Source organism: Mustela nivalis (assembly GCF_964662115.1).
Source record: "Mustela nivalis genome assembly, chromosome: 18".
Classification (NCBI taxonomy): domain Eukaryota; kingdom Metazoa; phylum Chordata; class Mammalia; order Carnivora; family Mustelidae; genus Mustela; species Mustela nivalis.
Genome location: NC_139037.1, coordinates 18,149,395 through 18,163,716, shown reverse-complemented (window position 1 = coordinate 18,163,716; position 14,322 = coordinate 18,149,395). Strand labels below are relative to the sequence as shown.

The window sequence follows — 14,322 nt, the reverse complement described above, 5'->3', positions numbered from 1 at the left end:
TACTAAAAATGGGACCTAACTGCAGAATAGGACCTAAAGACTTGTTTTTGTATCTTGTTTTACTTTATTCTTGGATCAGACAGTATGATTTAGAAGATGAAAAAATGGAACTCTTCTTCCTGAAATGCTGGGGCTTAGGGCTTGGCACCACCAGCAATGAGTTGATTCTTTAACCCCTTCGGGATATGTAAACAAACAACTCAGTGGTGTGTAGGGTTTGTCTTAATTGCCGTTCAAGGGCAGTTTACTAACACCTGTTTTCAGTCCAGGATGTTTTTAATACACTATTTACAAATGCTTGAGCTTCACAGATTAGTCATGTGGCACCAGACTCATGCCTCAGAGTCACAAGGTTGAATGTGGCTCTGGGCAGTGGCATACCAGAGCGGTTATCCTGGTTAGGTTGTGCCTTTCCAAAAGACTTGGGTACTTCCTAGTTCTCATCATCCTAACACAAGTGAGCTGCTAAGGAGACAAGACAGAACGTGGAAAAGGAATCTGTACATTAAATGAGAATGCCTCATTTATGATGGTTTTATCAGAAAGTAAATGTGAATATTCTTAGCCCCACAAATACCTTGCCTCTTCTTGTGGACTCAGTCATCCTGTCTTCACTGACCAGAAGTTTCACAGTGGGAAAGGAAAGAGGATGGTCATTAGTGTGGCTTCGTTACAAATTGGGGGGGAAATAATCTAGAAACATCTTTACAAAGAATTATTTGTCTCAGCTTGGTAAGTCCACTTTAGGAAACATAACCCAAAAAGATCATGGGGAAGTAATGTTACCTTTACATATGTCGCCTTCGTAGCAGGACTTTCATAGTAATAAAAGGCCAGAAATAACCTAAATGGACAAAAGAGGGGGATCGCTGGGCAGCCCATCATAGAATCACAGCCTGGTGAGGATGGTGTCATGTATTTAGTGAATACTTGGTACAGGTTAGGCACGTGGCTAAGTGCTTCCCATACATTTCTAACTTAACAAGCTTGTGAGGAATACTGTTTACCAGTGAGATAATAGAGGGACAGAGGATGCATGTTCTGCTAAGCTTTTGACTCTAAATTACCAGTGTGTGGTGGCACAGAAATCGGGAATAGAAATGACTTAGCTTTTGTGGAGGGGTATAGGAAATAAATGTGATAAAAGCTGAAGAAAACTGTGTGAGCACACTACGGAGAACTGTGAGGAATGGGAAGTACATTTGAATGGGAAAGGCAATAAGTAGAACCTTCTCTTCTGCTTTCTGTGGGGTCCCTGTGAAATGAGGGAGGGGGCTGGGGCCCTGTCAGAGCCTCTGGAAACTGAGGAAGCAATTCTCATGTGCCCTTGGTCAGCATCAGGTTTGACCTACCCCTTCTGCCTGCCCTTCCAACTGAGCACTTAAGAATCCACCTCTCCCTGATGCCTTTGACTGTAACAAAGCCCTGTGGGATGAGGCTTCCCAAATCTCAACCTTTACAGCTACCTCTCTTTGCTTTTCCTGCTTGGCTGTTGTCATGGCTTCTCTGGGGAAATCAAGGCCTTTTCCAGCCCAGACAGTGGTAAATCATGGACTTCAGACTTCCCCAGTTGCTTGTTCCCATGGCCAGGCAGGCTCCATGGGCCAAATCTGCTTGTTGATTCTCCTGGTGACATGAAGGACTCAAAGATGGGTCTCGTGCCACAAGTGTTATCCTACATGGGCCCTCTAATTAATTCTGGTCCACTGCTCTCCCAGTAGACGGGCAGGGTTGAAGCACCCAAAATGTTGGTTTGGATTATTGGTAGGTGGGTGACAGTGACACAGAAGGAATATCCTCGAGACCTACCCCCACAGCGTGAGTTTTGGGTCATTGGCCAGCTTCAGGGATGGCAATCAGGGAGGCAGGGTGCCTGCTTCTGCTAGATAAGCATGGCTTCTGGCTAAAGGTTGAGGCTTTCTGCCAGCATGGGGCCCTGGCCTTGGTGAAATGGCATACCAGTTTGGCACCATACAGGCTTTCTGAAGGGAACACTAGGTATCTTATGAATCACAGCTGTTCCCCTGTCCTTCCTTGCATGACCTCTGAGGGAACCTCTTTTCATGCTTTCTAGCTTCATATTGCCTGTAGCTAGCTTCCTGACAGTCGGCTTGTCTGACATTTTAAGTACCTTTCCTGTGTGAACTAATAAGGCAAGCCTAAAGGGTTTAATTTTGTGGGACTGGTGACCAGTATATGCAAGTAATGTAGGAAAGAGTTGGTTGAAGTGCTGTGACGGCCCAGCAGAGGGAGTTACTCTTAGCTGCAAGTAGGATCCGAATAGCTGCATTATAATGAAGAGGTGCCCAGCTTGTGGTTCGGGGTTTGGATCATTAAACAAAGTTGGGGATAAGTTAGGGATAAGGTCTGGCCAAGAGTAAACTGCCTGTTATGTCTCGTTTTCTGTGGCAGTGCCAGATGCTTCTACACACGGGGCCCCACAACCCCTTCTAGTTAGAGGCCCTCAGGGCAGGCAGACATTGAACCAGCTGTGCTTGTTCCTCACAGGGAAGGCCAGAACTCCGAACTGGAGGATAGTAGCTGGTTCTCCAGGCCCCAGCCAGCCATGCGTCTGGCTCCCAAGCCCCTGACACCAATGGCATAGACTTCATAGTGCTCATTACTTGACTCCACTAGTGACCGAGCATTCAGTACTTTTGTCTCTGTCCTGAGTTCTTGGCATTTAATCCAAGGCTGAACCCCGTGACATGACACAAGGGTCCTGAGGTTCTTCAGGTGCCCTTCAGTAGAGAGAGATTTATGTGTGAGTATTGCCATACATGTCCTAACCTAATGTAATATGACTTCTTTTCCAGCAGGATAGACCTCCCCCAACTTTTTGTTTTGTAAACTAAGTGTTTTAAAGCTTTTAAAGTGATTTGATTTGGGGTCTTACTCATGCAGCAAAATGTGGGATAGAAGGCAGAGGGCTCAGTATCCAAAGGTACAGCTTTAACCTTTAAGCTACATTTTTTATTTCTGTGGAGGGTTTCATGGTTTTGTTTGTGCAGTCCTCTGTATGACCCAGTAGTAGATTAGATAGAGGAACCTTGACCCACAGCATCCGTGGACATCTGTTGAATGATCACTGGAAGAAGGAAAAGGAGAGGTTATGCTGTGTGTTTGGTATGGGTTTTTCCTCCAGATTTAAAAATGAGAACAAAACATAATATGTAGTACTTCAAGAGAATTGTAGCTAGTGATAGTTTTTTTCTCTTCACTATGCTGTAAATGTTTTTTTTTTTTTTAAGATTTTTAAGTGATCTCTACACACAACGAGGGGCTCACACTATACCCGAAGATCAAGAGTCACATGTCCTACCAACTGAGCCAGCCAGGCGTCCCTCTATAAATGTCTTTTTAGTCAATCTTTTTCAATTGCAGAGCATTACCAATGCTTAAACATTTGATTTTTTTTTTTTTTAGGTGATTGAAGTATATGACTTGACTAAAGTAAAGTTAAAATATTGGTAAGTTAACTTCCCTGCTGGTATCTGTCACAGGATTGGTACAAATGAAGTTTATCAATTCCCCTCAAGTTAGTAAAGGATTCCCATCCATAGTGGTTCTAGGATTACAGCCTAGTGCCATGATTTCCTCAGGCAAGCTTCCAAACCTACTCAGCTTTCTGGGGAAGAGAAGGAAACCTTGTTAAGGACATGCTGCGTTTAAAGCATTTTTCATATATGTCAGCTCATTTAATCCTCACAACAAAGCAGGACCTCAGCTCAGAGGTGATGTGACTGTCTTATGGGTCATAGCTTCCAACCCCCGACCCCCCCCCCATAGGTCTGACTCCAAAGCCTGTGAATGCTAAAGAGAATGCCAAAGGGACTGCTGTTTGGGGGCCAAAAATCTACCTCTTTTTTTTTTTTTTTTAAAGATTTGTTGAGGTGCTTGTGTGGCTCAGGTGGGAAGCCTGCCTCTCCCTCTACCCCCTCCCTGCTTGTACTTGCTCTCTTTCTCTCTGTCAGATGGATAATTAAAATCTTTAAAAAAAATAAATAAAAGGATTTACTTTTTTTTTTTTTTTAAGATTTTATTTATTCATTTGACAGACAGAGATCACAAGTAAGCAGAGAGGCAGGCAGAGAGAGAAGGGGAAGCAGGCTTCCCACCAAACAGAGACCCTGACGTAGGACTCAGTCCCAGGACCTTGAGATCATGACTTGAGCCGAAGGCAGAGGCTTTAACCCATTGAGCCACAGGTGCCCCAAGATTTACTTATTTTAGAGAGAGAGAGTGCATGCAGTGGGGAGGGGCAGAAGAGAGAGAGACAGAGAGACCTAAGCAGACCCTATACTGAGAGCTGAGCCTGACCCAGGGCTCAATCTCACAGGCCTGAGATCATGACCTGAGCCAAAACCAAGAATCAGATGCTTAACCAACTGTGCTACCCAGGCATTCCCTTTTTCCCATTCCTCCTTTCCGTCCTTCCTTCCTCTCTCTCTCTCTCTCTCTCTTTCAGATTGCATTTATTTATTTGAGAGAGCAAGCACATGTGGTGGGAGAGGGGCAGAGGGAAAGAGAGAAGCAGACTCTACACAGAGCATGCAACCCACTGTGAGGTTCAAGATCACGACCCGAACCAAAACCAGGAGTTGGACGCTCAGCCAAGGGCCCCCAAAATCTGCTTTTTAGAAGGAAAATGGAAATAGCCTATATCCTAAAACAAATATTTGAGCTCCCATCATGGCAAGACACTGTGCTAGCATCCAGAATACTCATGTAGTAAGCTTCTTTAACAGGCTTCTCTCTCCTTTGTGGGGGCATGAAAGGGCCCACTTCCTGGGGCTGGCTCAAGCAGCATTTACCAATAGAGAAGTAGATAAAGCAAATGTGTAACAGCACTGGCCCCTGCAGATTCTTTTTGTCTTTCAGTTCTGTTGGAGCCTTTGTACCTCAAGGTCCAGCTTCTCTTTTCTCTCTTAAGAGTTAGTGGTGAGTAAAAGCATGGGGTCCAGGGTCAGCCTGCCCTGTGTTCATTCTGTTACCTCTTTGACCTTGGAGAGTCATTTAACCTCTCTGAGCTTGTTTTCCTTTCAGAGAAATGAAGCCAGTAATGTGGCTGCTAGGTTAGGAAGATGACATGAGACACTGCTGGCAAAGCATATAGCACCATGCCTGGTTAAAAAAGAGGTATTCTAGAGTGCCTGGGTGCCGCAGTCTCTTGAGCATCCAGTTCTTTGTTTCGGCTCAGGTCGTGGTGTCAGGGCTATGGGTTTAAGCCATGAGTGTGGAGTCTGCTGTAGCAGAGACTCTCTCTTCCTCTCCCTCTGCCCCCTGCCAAATGAGTAAATAAATCTTAAAGAAAACTAGAGTTATTCCACAGGTTATGCTGATTTAAAAAAATATGTTCTTTTTTAAAAATATTTTATTTATTTATTTGACAAAGAGACAGAACACAAGCAGGGGGAGCAGCAGGCAGAGGGAGAGGGAGAAGAAGGCTCCCCACTGAGCAAAGGGCCCATGCAGGGCTCAGTCCCAGGACCCTGGGATCATGACATGAGCTAAAGGCAGACACTCAACTGACTGAGCCATGCAGGTGCCCTTAAAAAATATTCTTAACCTTTAAACATTGTTCTTAAAGTCATACATGCCATATCTTCATGCTCATCATCGGAAATCACGTGCTCCTCTTCATTCCCAAGCCCCTCCCCCTCAGGTGTTTCCCCTTTGCATGGTTTCCATGTCCCACCATTCACCCAGTCCTTGAGTGCTGGCTCTTAAGAAAACAAGCTGCTTGGGGCGCCTGGGTGGCTCAGTCAGTTAAGCGCTGGACTCTTGGTTTCATCTCAGGTCATGATCTCAGGGTCCCATGTGGGGCTCTGTATTCAGAATGGATTCTGCTTCACATTCTTTCTCTCTCTGCCCCTCCCTGCTTGCTCTGTCTCTCTCTCTCTTAAATAAGTAAATCTTAAGAATGAAAGAAAGAGGGGCGCCTGGGTGGCTCAGTGGGTTGGGGCCTCTGCCTTCGGCTCAGGTCATGATCTCAGGTCCTGGGATCGAGCCCCGCATCGGGCTCTCTGCTCAGCAGGGAGCCTGCTTCCTCCTCTCTCTCTGCCTGCCTCTCTGCCCGCTTATGATCTCTCTCTCTGTGTCAAGTAAATAAATAAAATCTTTAAAAAAAAAAAAAAATGAATGAAAGAAAGAAAGAGAGAGAGAAAGAAAATAAGCTGTCTTGCTTGGCTGTACTGTTCTTTTAAGATGTTTATCCCCTTTTGGGGCGCCTGGGTGGCTCAGTGGGTTAAGCCGCTGCCTTCGGCTCGGGTCATGATCTCAGGGTCCTGGGATCGAGCCCCACATCGGGCTCTCTGCTCAGCAGGGAGCCTGCTTTCTCCTCTCTCTCTCTCTGCCTGCCTCTCTGCCTACTTGTAATCTCTCTCTGTCAAATAAATAAATAAAATTAAAAAAAAAAAAGATGTTTATCCCCTTTTAAGAAAGTTCCTTTTCAAGCCAAACTATTAGTAGGCATCCTAGGAAAGCACATTAACACTTTCTGTTCCTGTGGCCACTCTTGATCCAAGTGCAAATGCCATGGGGCTAAGACTGAATTTCCTTCTAAACTGCCTGAGGACCACACATGTCTTGGGAGGCCCTAAGGATCAATTCTGTCTATCAGCCTCAGGAGACTTGACTTGTTCTGACTTCATTAATTATCCCTCACTTAAAAGTTCTTTAATTAAACTTGTGTTTTGGCGTACTTGTAAACTCACCTGCCTGTGTTTTAAAAATAACTATTCCAGCCACCATTTTTAGGGATTTGAGAAGCATCTTTGTTTTTCAGTGGAGTGCACTTCAACTCTCAGGCCATAGCTCCCACCATTGAGCAGATTGACCAGTCTTTCGGTGCGACCCATCCTGGAGGTAAGCCAAGTCTGTCTGATTCCTCTCATCCTCTGTCGCAGCTCATAATGATAAGCCTGGCCAGTGGCACCATCCCCAGTGCACCCTGAAGCCAGGTTCCTGTAGAATTTAAGGGTTGATAGTTGGGTGTGAAGGAAAGCTCCTCCCCCTTGTTTTCAGCCTAGTACGTCAGTTTGGGAATCAAACACAAGGAAGTTGTTACCGAGCTTGTTTGTGTTCACATCTGATGCCATTCAACCATGTCATTTTCTCCTCCCCATTCCCACAGTGTACAACTCCGCTGAGCAGCTCTTCCACCTCAACTTCAGAGGACTGTCTTTCTCTTTTCAGTTAGACTCTTGGACCGAGGCTCCCAAGTACGAGGTTAGCCCTTCCCTTCCTCTGGTATTTGTCACCCAGTATCCAGGCAATACAGCAGATGATGCTACTGGGGAAGCTGGATAGGTAGCCTTTCTTTAGTTTCCTCATCTCTGAGGTCTTCAGAGGCCAAGATGGGTACAGTGGGTGGGATTGATAGCAAGAACAAAGCCCAAACTGGCATTCCCAGTTACAGGGCCCTTCCCACTGCAGAGTGAGGTCAGGCTCACTTTTCAGATTGAAATTCAGTTGTGCCTTGCTTTAAGCTCCAAATCACTGTTCTTTTTTTTCAGTGGCCTAGAGATTGAGAGTCCCTTCTGGATTTTCAGTTATCTATTGCTTTTAGCAAAATGTTTCATTCATCTTTAGGTAACAACATCCTTAGGGTCATAAAATGATAGATGTTTGTAAAGCTTACATTTTTTGTAAAGAAAGAAAGCATTCCTATAATTTTTTCTTGATGAAGGAAAGAAAAATTAAGTAAAACTAAAGATGAACCTGTATGCATGGGGTGAGTTAATTGACCTGGAACCAGGTTTGACTGTGTGCTTTGACCTTGCCCGTGAGGGCTGGGGAAATGGCAGCTCCTGGCTCCCATGGGCTGCACTGTGCTCTTAGTAAAACTTTGTCCTGTGTTTGCAGCCTAATTTTGCCCACGGCCTAGCTTCTCTCCAGATACCCCATGGGGCAACTGTGAAACGAATGTACATCTACAGTGGAAACAGCCTACAGGATACAAAGTATGCTTGGGGAGCACAAACTTCTTGGGCCATGGGCTCCCTGGGAGGGAGGGCAAAGCCTCTGCTCATTCTGTGCCTGCCTCCAGGGCTCCCGTGATGCCCCTGAGCTGTTTCCTTGGCAATGTGTATGCTGAGAGTGTGGATGTTCTTCGAGATGGAACTGGACCCTCAGGTTTACGACTTCGGCTACTTGCTGCAGGTCAGTTACTGGCTTTGGGGTGTTGGATTCTCCATTATATCCATGTTGAGACAGTCTAAAATCCCACATGCTTAGAGGTAATTTTACAAGACAACGGAGATATTTATGGTTAAAGCTATCCTTTAGATTTGTGAAGGGACAAGACACAGTTTTATCATTAGCAAATCTTAATAAATGACAGTAGCCTTGCTTCCCCCTTGCATATGCATAAGCCTTCTGTGTGCTTATGTGGTTTTGCAGTGCTTCCCAGGCTATTTATTGGAGATGTGTCTTATGGGCTGTGATACTGGTCTGCTCTTCCCTTTCCCCCTCCTTTTTTTAAGATTTATTTACCCATTTTAGAGTGTGCAGCAGGGAGGGGCAGAGAGAGTCTCAAACAGACTCCGTGCTGAGCATGGAGTGGGAAACAGGGCTCACTCCCACAATCCTGAGATCACAACCTCTGCTGAAACCAAGAGTCAGATGCTCAAGTGACTGAGCCACCCAGGTGCTCCATCCCCTTTACCACCCTTTATGCCCAGTACTCAGTAGGCTGGTAGTAGTGACTTGCTGAATTGTGGTTTGGCCAGACCCTGCTATGAGTTTTGCTGACTGTGAACAAAAACCTGCTGCCTTCAGTGGCTGGTATCTCCAGGATCCATTCCTCATTTGTGATTTACTTGTATGTGACTACTTTCAGCTACTGTGGACCTTGGGCCATGTTTAGTAGTACAGGCCATATCTTTGGCCTGGGAGCCAGCACAGAAGCTGTGTCTTCATGGAGTTCATAGTCTAGCCAGTGTTTGTTCATAAATTGGGGTCTTATATCAGTTTCTAGGGCACTGGCTCTTAACTATGACGAATCTGGTATATAAACTGTGAGCTCACTCTCCTGAACAATTGGATGGTTTACAATTTCTAGGTTAGAAATTTCTTAAAATGTGGTTTTCTAGCCAAGGCAGAAAATTCTATTTAAAAGAATGTTGCACTTGAGCTATAGTGTTTAAGAGACATGAGATCGAGAATTGAGATGTAGACGGTCAAGTGATTTGGGAAGATCACAGCTCGAAACAGCAGGGTAGTCAAGGATGATACAGTTATCCCAAGTGACAGCAGGAGGAGTCTGTCAGGGCTGGGGGATCTTCAGTTCTGACTGCCACCCTGTACAGCACACTCTGAGCAATCATATCTCAGAGGGTGAGTGGGGGAATCATTTGAAGTCAGGGTCTCATCAAATTACTGTCCAATCCAGTACTCATTGAGAGCTTCCTTTGGCAAGCAGAAAGGTAGTTTGTCTTATCCAACCTATGTCTCACATATTTCCTTATGGAGTATAACTACTGGGATGTTGTTTGTTTGTTTGTTTTTTAATTTTTAAATTTTTTTATAAACATATAATGTATTTTTAGCCCCAGGGGTACAGGTCTTTGAATCGCCAGGTTTACACACTTCACAGTACTCACCATAGCACATACCCTCCCCAATGTCCATAGCACATACCCTCCCCAACCACCCTCTCCCCACCGCCCCCAGCAACCCTCAGTATGTTTTGTGAGATTAACAGTCTCTGATGGTTTGTCTCCCTCCCGATCCCATCTTGTTTCATTTATTCTTTTCCTACTCCCCCAACCCCCGACTTTGCATCTCCACTTCCTCATATCAGGGAGATCATATGATAGTTGTCTTTCGTCAGTTGACTTATTTCGCTAAGCATAATACCCTCTAGTTCCATGCATGTCATCACAAATGGCAAGATTTCATTTCTTTTGATGGCTGCGTAGTATTCCATTGTGTATATATACCACATCTTCTTTATCCATTCATCTGCTGATAGACATCTAGGCTCTTTCCATAGTTTGGCTATTTGTGGACATTGCTGCTATAAGCATTCAGGTGCATGTGCCCCTTTGGATCACTACGTTTGTATCTTTAGGGTAAATACCAAGTAGTGCAATTGCTGGGTCATAAGGTAGCTCTATTTTCAACTTTTTGAGAAACCTCCATGCTGTTTTCCAGAGTGGTTGCACCAGCTTGCATTCCCACCAACAGTGTAGGAGGGTTCCCCTTTCTCCACATCCTTGCCAGCATCTATCATTTCCTGACTCGTTAATTTTAGCCATTCTGACTGGTGTGAGGTGGTATATCTCATTGTGGTTTTGATTTGTATTTCCCTGATGCCGAGTGATGTGGAGCATTTTTTCATGTGTCTGTTGGCCGACTGGATGTCTTCTTTGCAGAAATGTCCTCTGCCCATTTCTTGATTGGATTACTGGGATTTTTTTTTAAGATAGGAAGTCAGTTCAACTCTCTCAGTCCCCACAATAATTTATAGGAAGATTCACACCAGAGAATCAGAAACTAAAATGGTCTCCTAAAACTAAGGTATTTTTCCCCTGAGTAGGCTTCAGGTAGGGTGAGACAAGAGAGAAGACTCACACATGACGAGTGCCTTCCCTATGGTCCCATTTGGACATTTGCAGGTGTCCGGTACTTGGAGACTTTGGGCATACAGTCTAGCTTGACAGGGCTTTTGGTGGGTTCTGTAGATCAGCCAGGCTTGTCCGAGCAGCAGGATTTATAGACAGAGGTTAACGTGGGCTACGCTTTCCCTACGACCTAGTTAAACACAACCTTTATTTGCCACTCGGTGTAGATGTGCTGTGGCTAAAGACTCTTGGGTTAGTTGAAGAATTCAGTACCAGCTTATTTCAGATGTTGGATCCCTGAAGTCTTCCCTGTATAACAAATGGATTGTTACACATGAAAGAGCTTTGTCAACTATAAAGCTCTGAGCAGAGTTAGGGGAAGGTGATTATGTACCAGGAAATGCAGTCTTCCTCTGGTTCTTGGCTGTATGTGGGGTGAGGAGGAAGTAAAACACTTTTTCTTCCCATCCACAGAGTTGGTGTGTCTGTTGTTGTTCCACAGCTACTGCTATGTGTACGTGTTTAACTGGAACTGTTTCCAAAATGTATTAGAGCCAGGGTTTAAAGATTCTTCCCAAAGAAGAAACTTTTAGCAAATAGGATTTTCTTACCCTCCCACTTTTCTGGTTTGTCATTTTTTAGTATTAATGAGTCTGTCGGTGTTTGTAGCATCAGGGAGTGGGTTAATAGATGTTTCACTCTTGAGGTCTAGTCTCTGATTGGGGGTAACCATCGAGAAGCCCCTCTTAACATAAATTTTTATATCTTGTCAGGACCTGGAAAGTGGCAAGAGATAATAGCACCTCATTATATACTTCCATAGCGTCTATTGTACATGGCTGTGTGGTGCCGGTTTGGGATCTTCACACCATAAGCTCCATTTTGGGCAGGGACTGCACTTGTTTTGCTCAGCGTGCTTCTTCAGTGTCTAAGAGTCTAGCCCTTGGTAGCCAATAAGTGAATATTTGGTGAGGGAAACGAATGCGGTTTTTGGAGCTTCACGTCAGTTTTGTGGGATTGAATGTGTCTCTGGGATTATTTCTTTTCTTTTCTTTCTTCCTTTTTTTTTTTTTTTTTTTTTTTTTTTAGGTTTTTTTAGAGAGGGACAGAGGAATAGGGAAAAAGAGAATCTCAAGCAGGCTCTATGCCCCACATGAGCCTGACTTAGGGCTCAGTCTCGTGACCCTGAGATCATGACTTAAGCCGAAATCAACAGTTGGATGCTTAACCAACTGAACCACCCAAGTGCCTGCCTCTGGGATTATTGCAAGTAGATTGTGATCTCTTGTAGCATTGTAAGCGCTTGTGACTTGGTATTTCTGCTTGCATACAGGCTTGCCCTCAGCCAGAACTAATAAAGCAACATTCAGCCATTGGCCTCTTTGGGGCCCCCTTGGCCCTAGGTTGTAGGATCTCAGGCTATGGGTGGGAACCTGACCACCTTTCCCTTATTCTCTGTAGGTTGTGGACCTGGTCTATTAGCAGATGCCAAGATGCGGGTATTTGAACGTTCGGTGTATTTTGGTGATTCCTGCCAAGATGTTCTTAGCATGCTTGGTTCTCCACACAAGGTCTTCTATAAGTCAGAAGACAAGGTAGGGGAAATGTGTTCATAAAGTCAAATAGGCAGTCTCCTTTTAAGTAAACTGTATACCCAAGGTGGGACTCGAACTCACAACCCCGAGATCCAGAGTCACATGCTCTACTGACGGAACCAGTCAGGCGTACTTCTTTTTAAATCAATATTAACTTAATATCAAATAAATATAAATTGTTTGTTATTTTTCCATAGAACCTGTTCTGTTAAAACTGATAAAGAATTAAATTGAAAGCTCTTTCCTGATGCTGTTGGTCAGATTGTCCTGCGTTTTCTTGGAAGACCAGGGCCCCTCTGTCGTCAACCAAAGCTGGCTACATTGTTCAGCACCAGTAGCAGGGACTTTGACACTCTTGCTTTGTTTATAGACTTTTAGTTAATCTGAGAACCACATTAAGCAGTTGGGATTTAATTTGTTGTTATTTTTCTCCCAACAGATGAAAATTCATTCTCCTTCCCCTCATAAACAAGTTCCATCCAAGTGCAATGACTACTTTTTTAACTACTTCACTCTTGGAGTGGTAAGTTGTGATTCCTTTGAGAAATATTTCATCTCTGTGGTGGTGGACCATGTACTGGGCACACCTTTGTGTCCACATGGAGCTGTAGCCATGCCTGGCAGCGGGGAAACTAGCCCCAGCTGGCTTTGCCCAGTGGTCTTGCAGTGATACCCAAAAGTGGGCCTTCCCTGCCACTGAGATTGCTCAGAAACACTGGTTCCCTGGTATGTCTTGGCTTCTTTATTGAGGGTAACATGCTGCTCAGATGGAGGCTGTGGGATTCATTCAGGTTAATAGTTTGCGATCTGCACATTTGTAGAACATAGGAGCCTTTTATGGAGTCACAAAACAGGGAGAATAAAAAAGGATCAAAGTGGGAATGGGGGCACCTGGGTGGCTCAGTCAGTTAAGCATCTCCCTCCTGCTTAGGCCATGATCCCAGGGTCCTGGGATCAAGCCCCACATTAAGCTCCTTACTCGATGGGGACTGTGCTTCTCCCTCTGCCTGCTCTGCCTGCTGCTTCCCACCCCCTCTGTCAAATTTAAAAAAAAAAAAAAAAAAGTGGAAGCAGGAGTAGTGAGGGAACAGCAGTGAGATCATAAATTCAAGGGTAGGACAGTGGCAGGAGGGGATGGTACTTTGTAAGCTGAACCTCTCGAGTTCAAGGGGCAATGATTGTAAGGGACAAAGAAGATGGAACAAATGGACCAATCCTAATAAGACTTAGGATGTAAAAGTGGAGTCAGAGGTAACCCTGGGGTCACAGGCCTGAACAGCTGTCAAGATACGAAACTGAGGAGGGTATGGGGGATAGGAAGAAGCATTCGGTGGCAGCATCAGATCCAAGTCTGAGCTCTGGTGAGAGGCTGGACCTTCAGTTCCAGGGGTTGCTGACTCCCACGGAGAGGGCCTAATGGCCAGTCATGACATTCAGAATAGTTAGGTGCTTTGAGCTCCTGGAAATTCAGGTAGTCTCTGAATCTTCTTGGTAGCCTGTAAGCAAAAATCTGTGCTCAGTTAGAGTTTTTGTTTTATTTATTTTTTTTTTTAAGATTTTATTTATTTATTTGACAGAGAGAGATCACAAGTAGGCAGAGAGGCAGGCAGAGAGAGAAAGAGGAGGAAGCAGGCTCCCTGCTGAGCAGAGAGCCCGATGCGGGACTCGATCCCAGGACCCGGAGATCATGACCTGAGCCGAAGGCAGCGGCTTAACCCACTGAGCCACCCAGGCGCCCCTCAGTTAGAGTTTTTAATCAGGTGTTTGTTAAGAAAGGTCTCCATGATGTGTTTGAGTTCTCAAGCAATGGGAGTTGTAGCCCATGGGTCTGCTGGGCCTGCTGCTACAAGGTTTGGAATGGGGGGCTTGCAGATGATTGGGTGCCCCTTTCACTGAAAATGTCTGGTTAAGCCTGCTTGTTCTCAGCTGTCCCCTTGGGAGAAAGCTATTGCCCAGACGCATCCCCCTTAAGGAGTGGCTATTTTTGAACATGCCTTTGGAAAGGCCCTTGCCCAGCCTCAGTAACTCTCCCTACTTGGACGTCCTTGTTTTCTGTCCCAGGATATCCTCTTTGATGCAAATACACACAAAGTGAAGAAGTTTGTCCTACACACGAATTACCCTGGGCATTATAATTTTAACATGTGAGTATACCTATA

The 14,322-nt window shown here is 45.0% G+C and overlaps 1 protein-coding gene across 1 annotated transcript in view; it reads left to right on the top strand.

Moving 5' to 3' along the window:
• PHAF1 (phagophore assembly factor 1) overlaps window positions 1-14,322 on the top strand; it is a 30,145-nt gene that overhangs the window by 11,839 nt on the left and 3,984 nt on the right. The window contains exons 5-12 of the mRNA XM_082711954.1: window positions 3,427-3,470; window positions 6,788-6,867; window positions 7,136-7,230; window positions 7,867-7,964; window positions 8,051-8,163; window positions 12,030-12,163; window positions 12,603-12,686; window positions 14,225-14,307. Coding sequence (XP_082568080.1) covers window positions 3,427-3,470; window positions 6,788-6,867; window positions 7,136-7,230; window positions 7,867-7,964; window positions 8,051-8,163; window positions 12,030-12,163; window positions 12,603-12,686; window positions 14,225-14,307 — 731 coding nt within the window. The remainder of the gene's footprint in view (window positions 1-3,426; window positions 3,471-6,787; window positions 6,868-7,135; window positions 7,231-7,866; window positions 7,965-8,050; window positions 8,164-12,029; window positions 12,164-12,602; window positions 12,687-14,224; window positions 14,308-14,322) is intronic.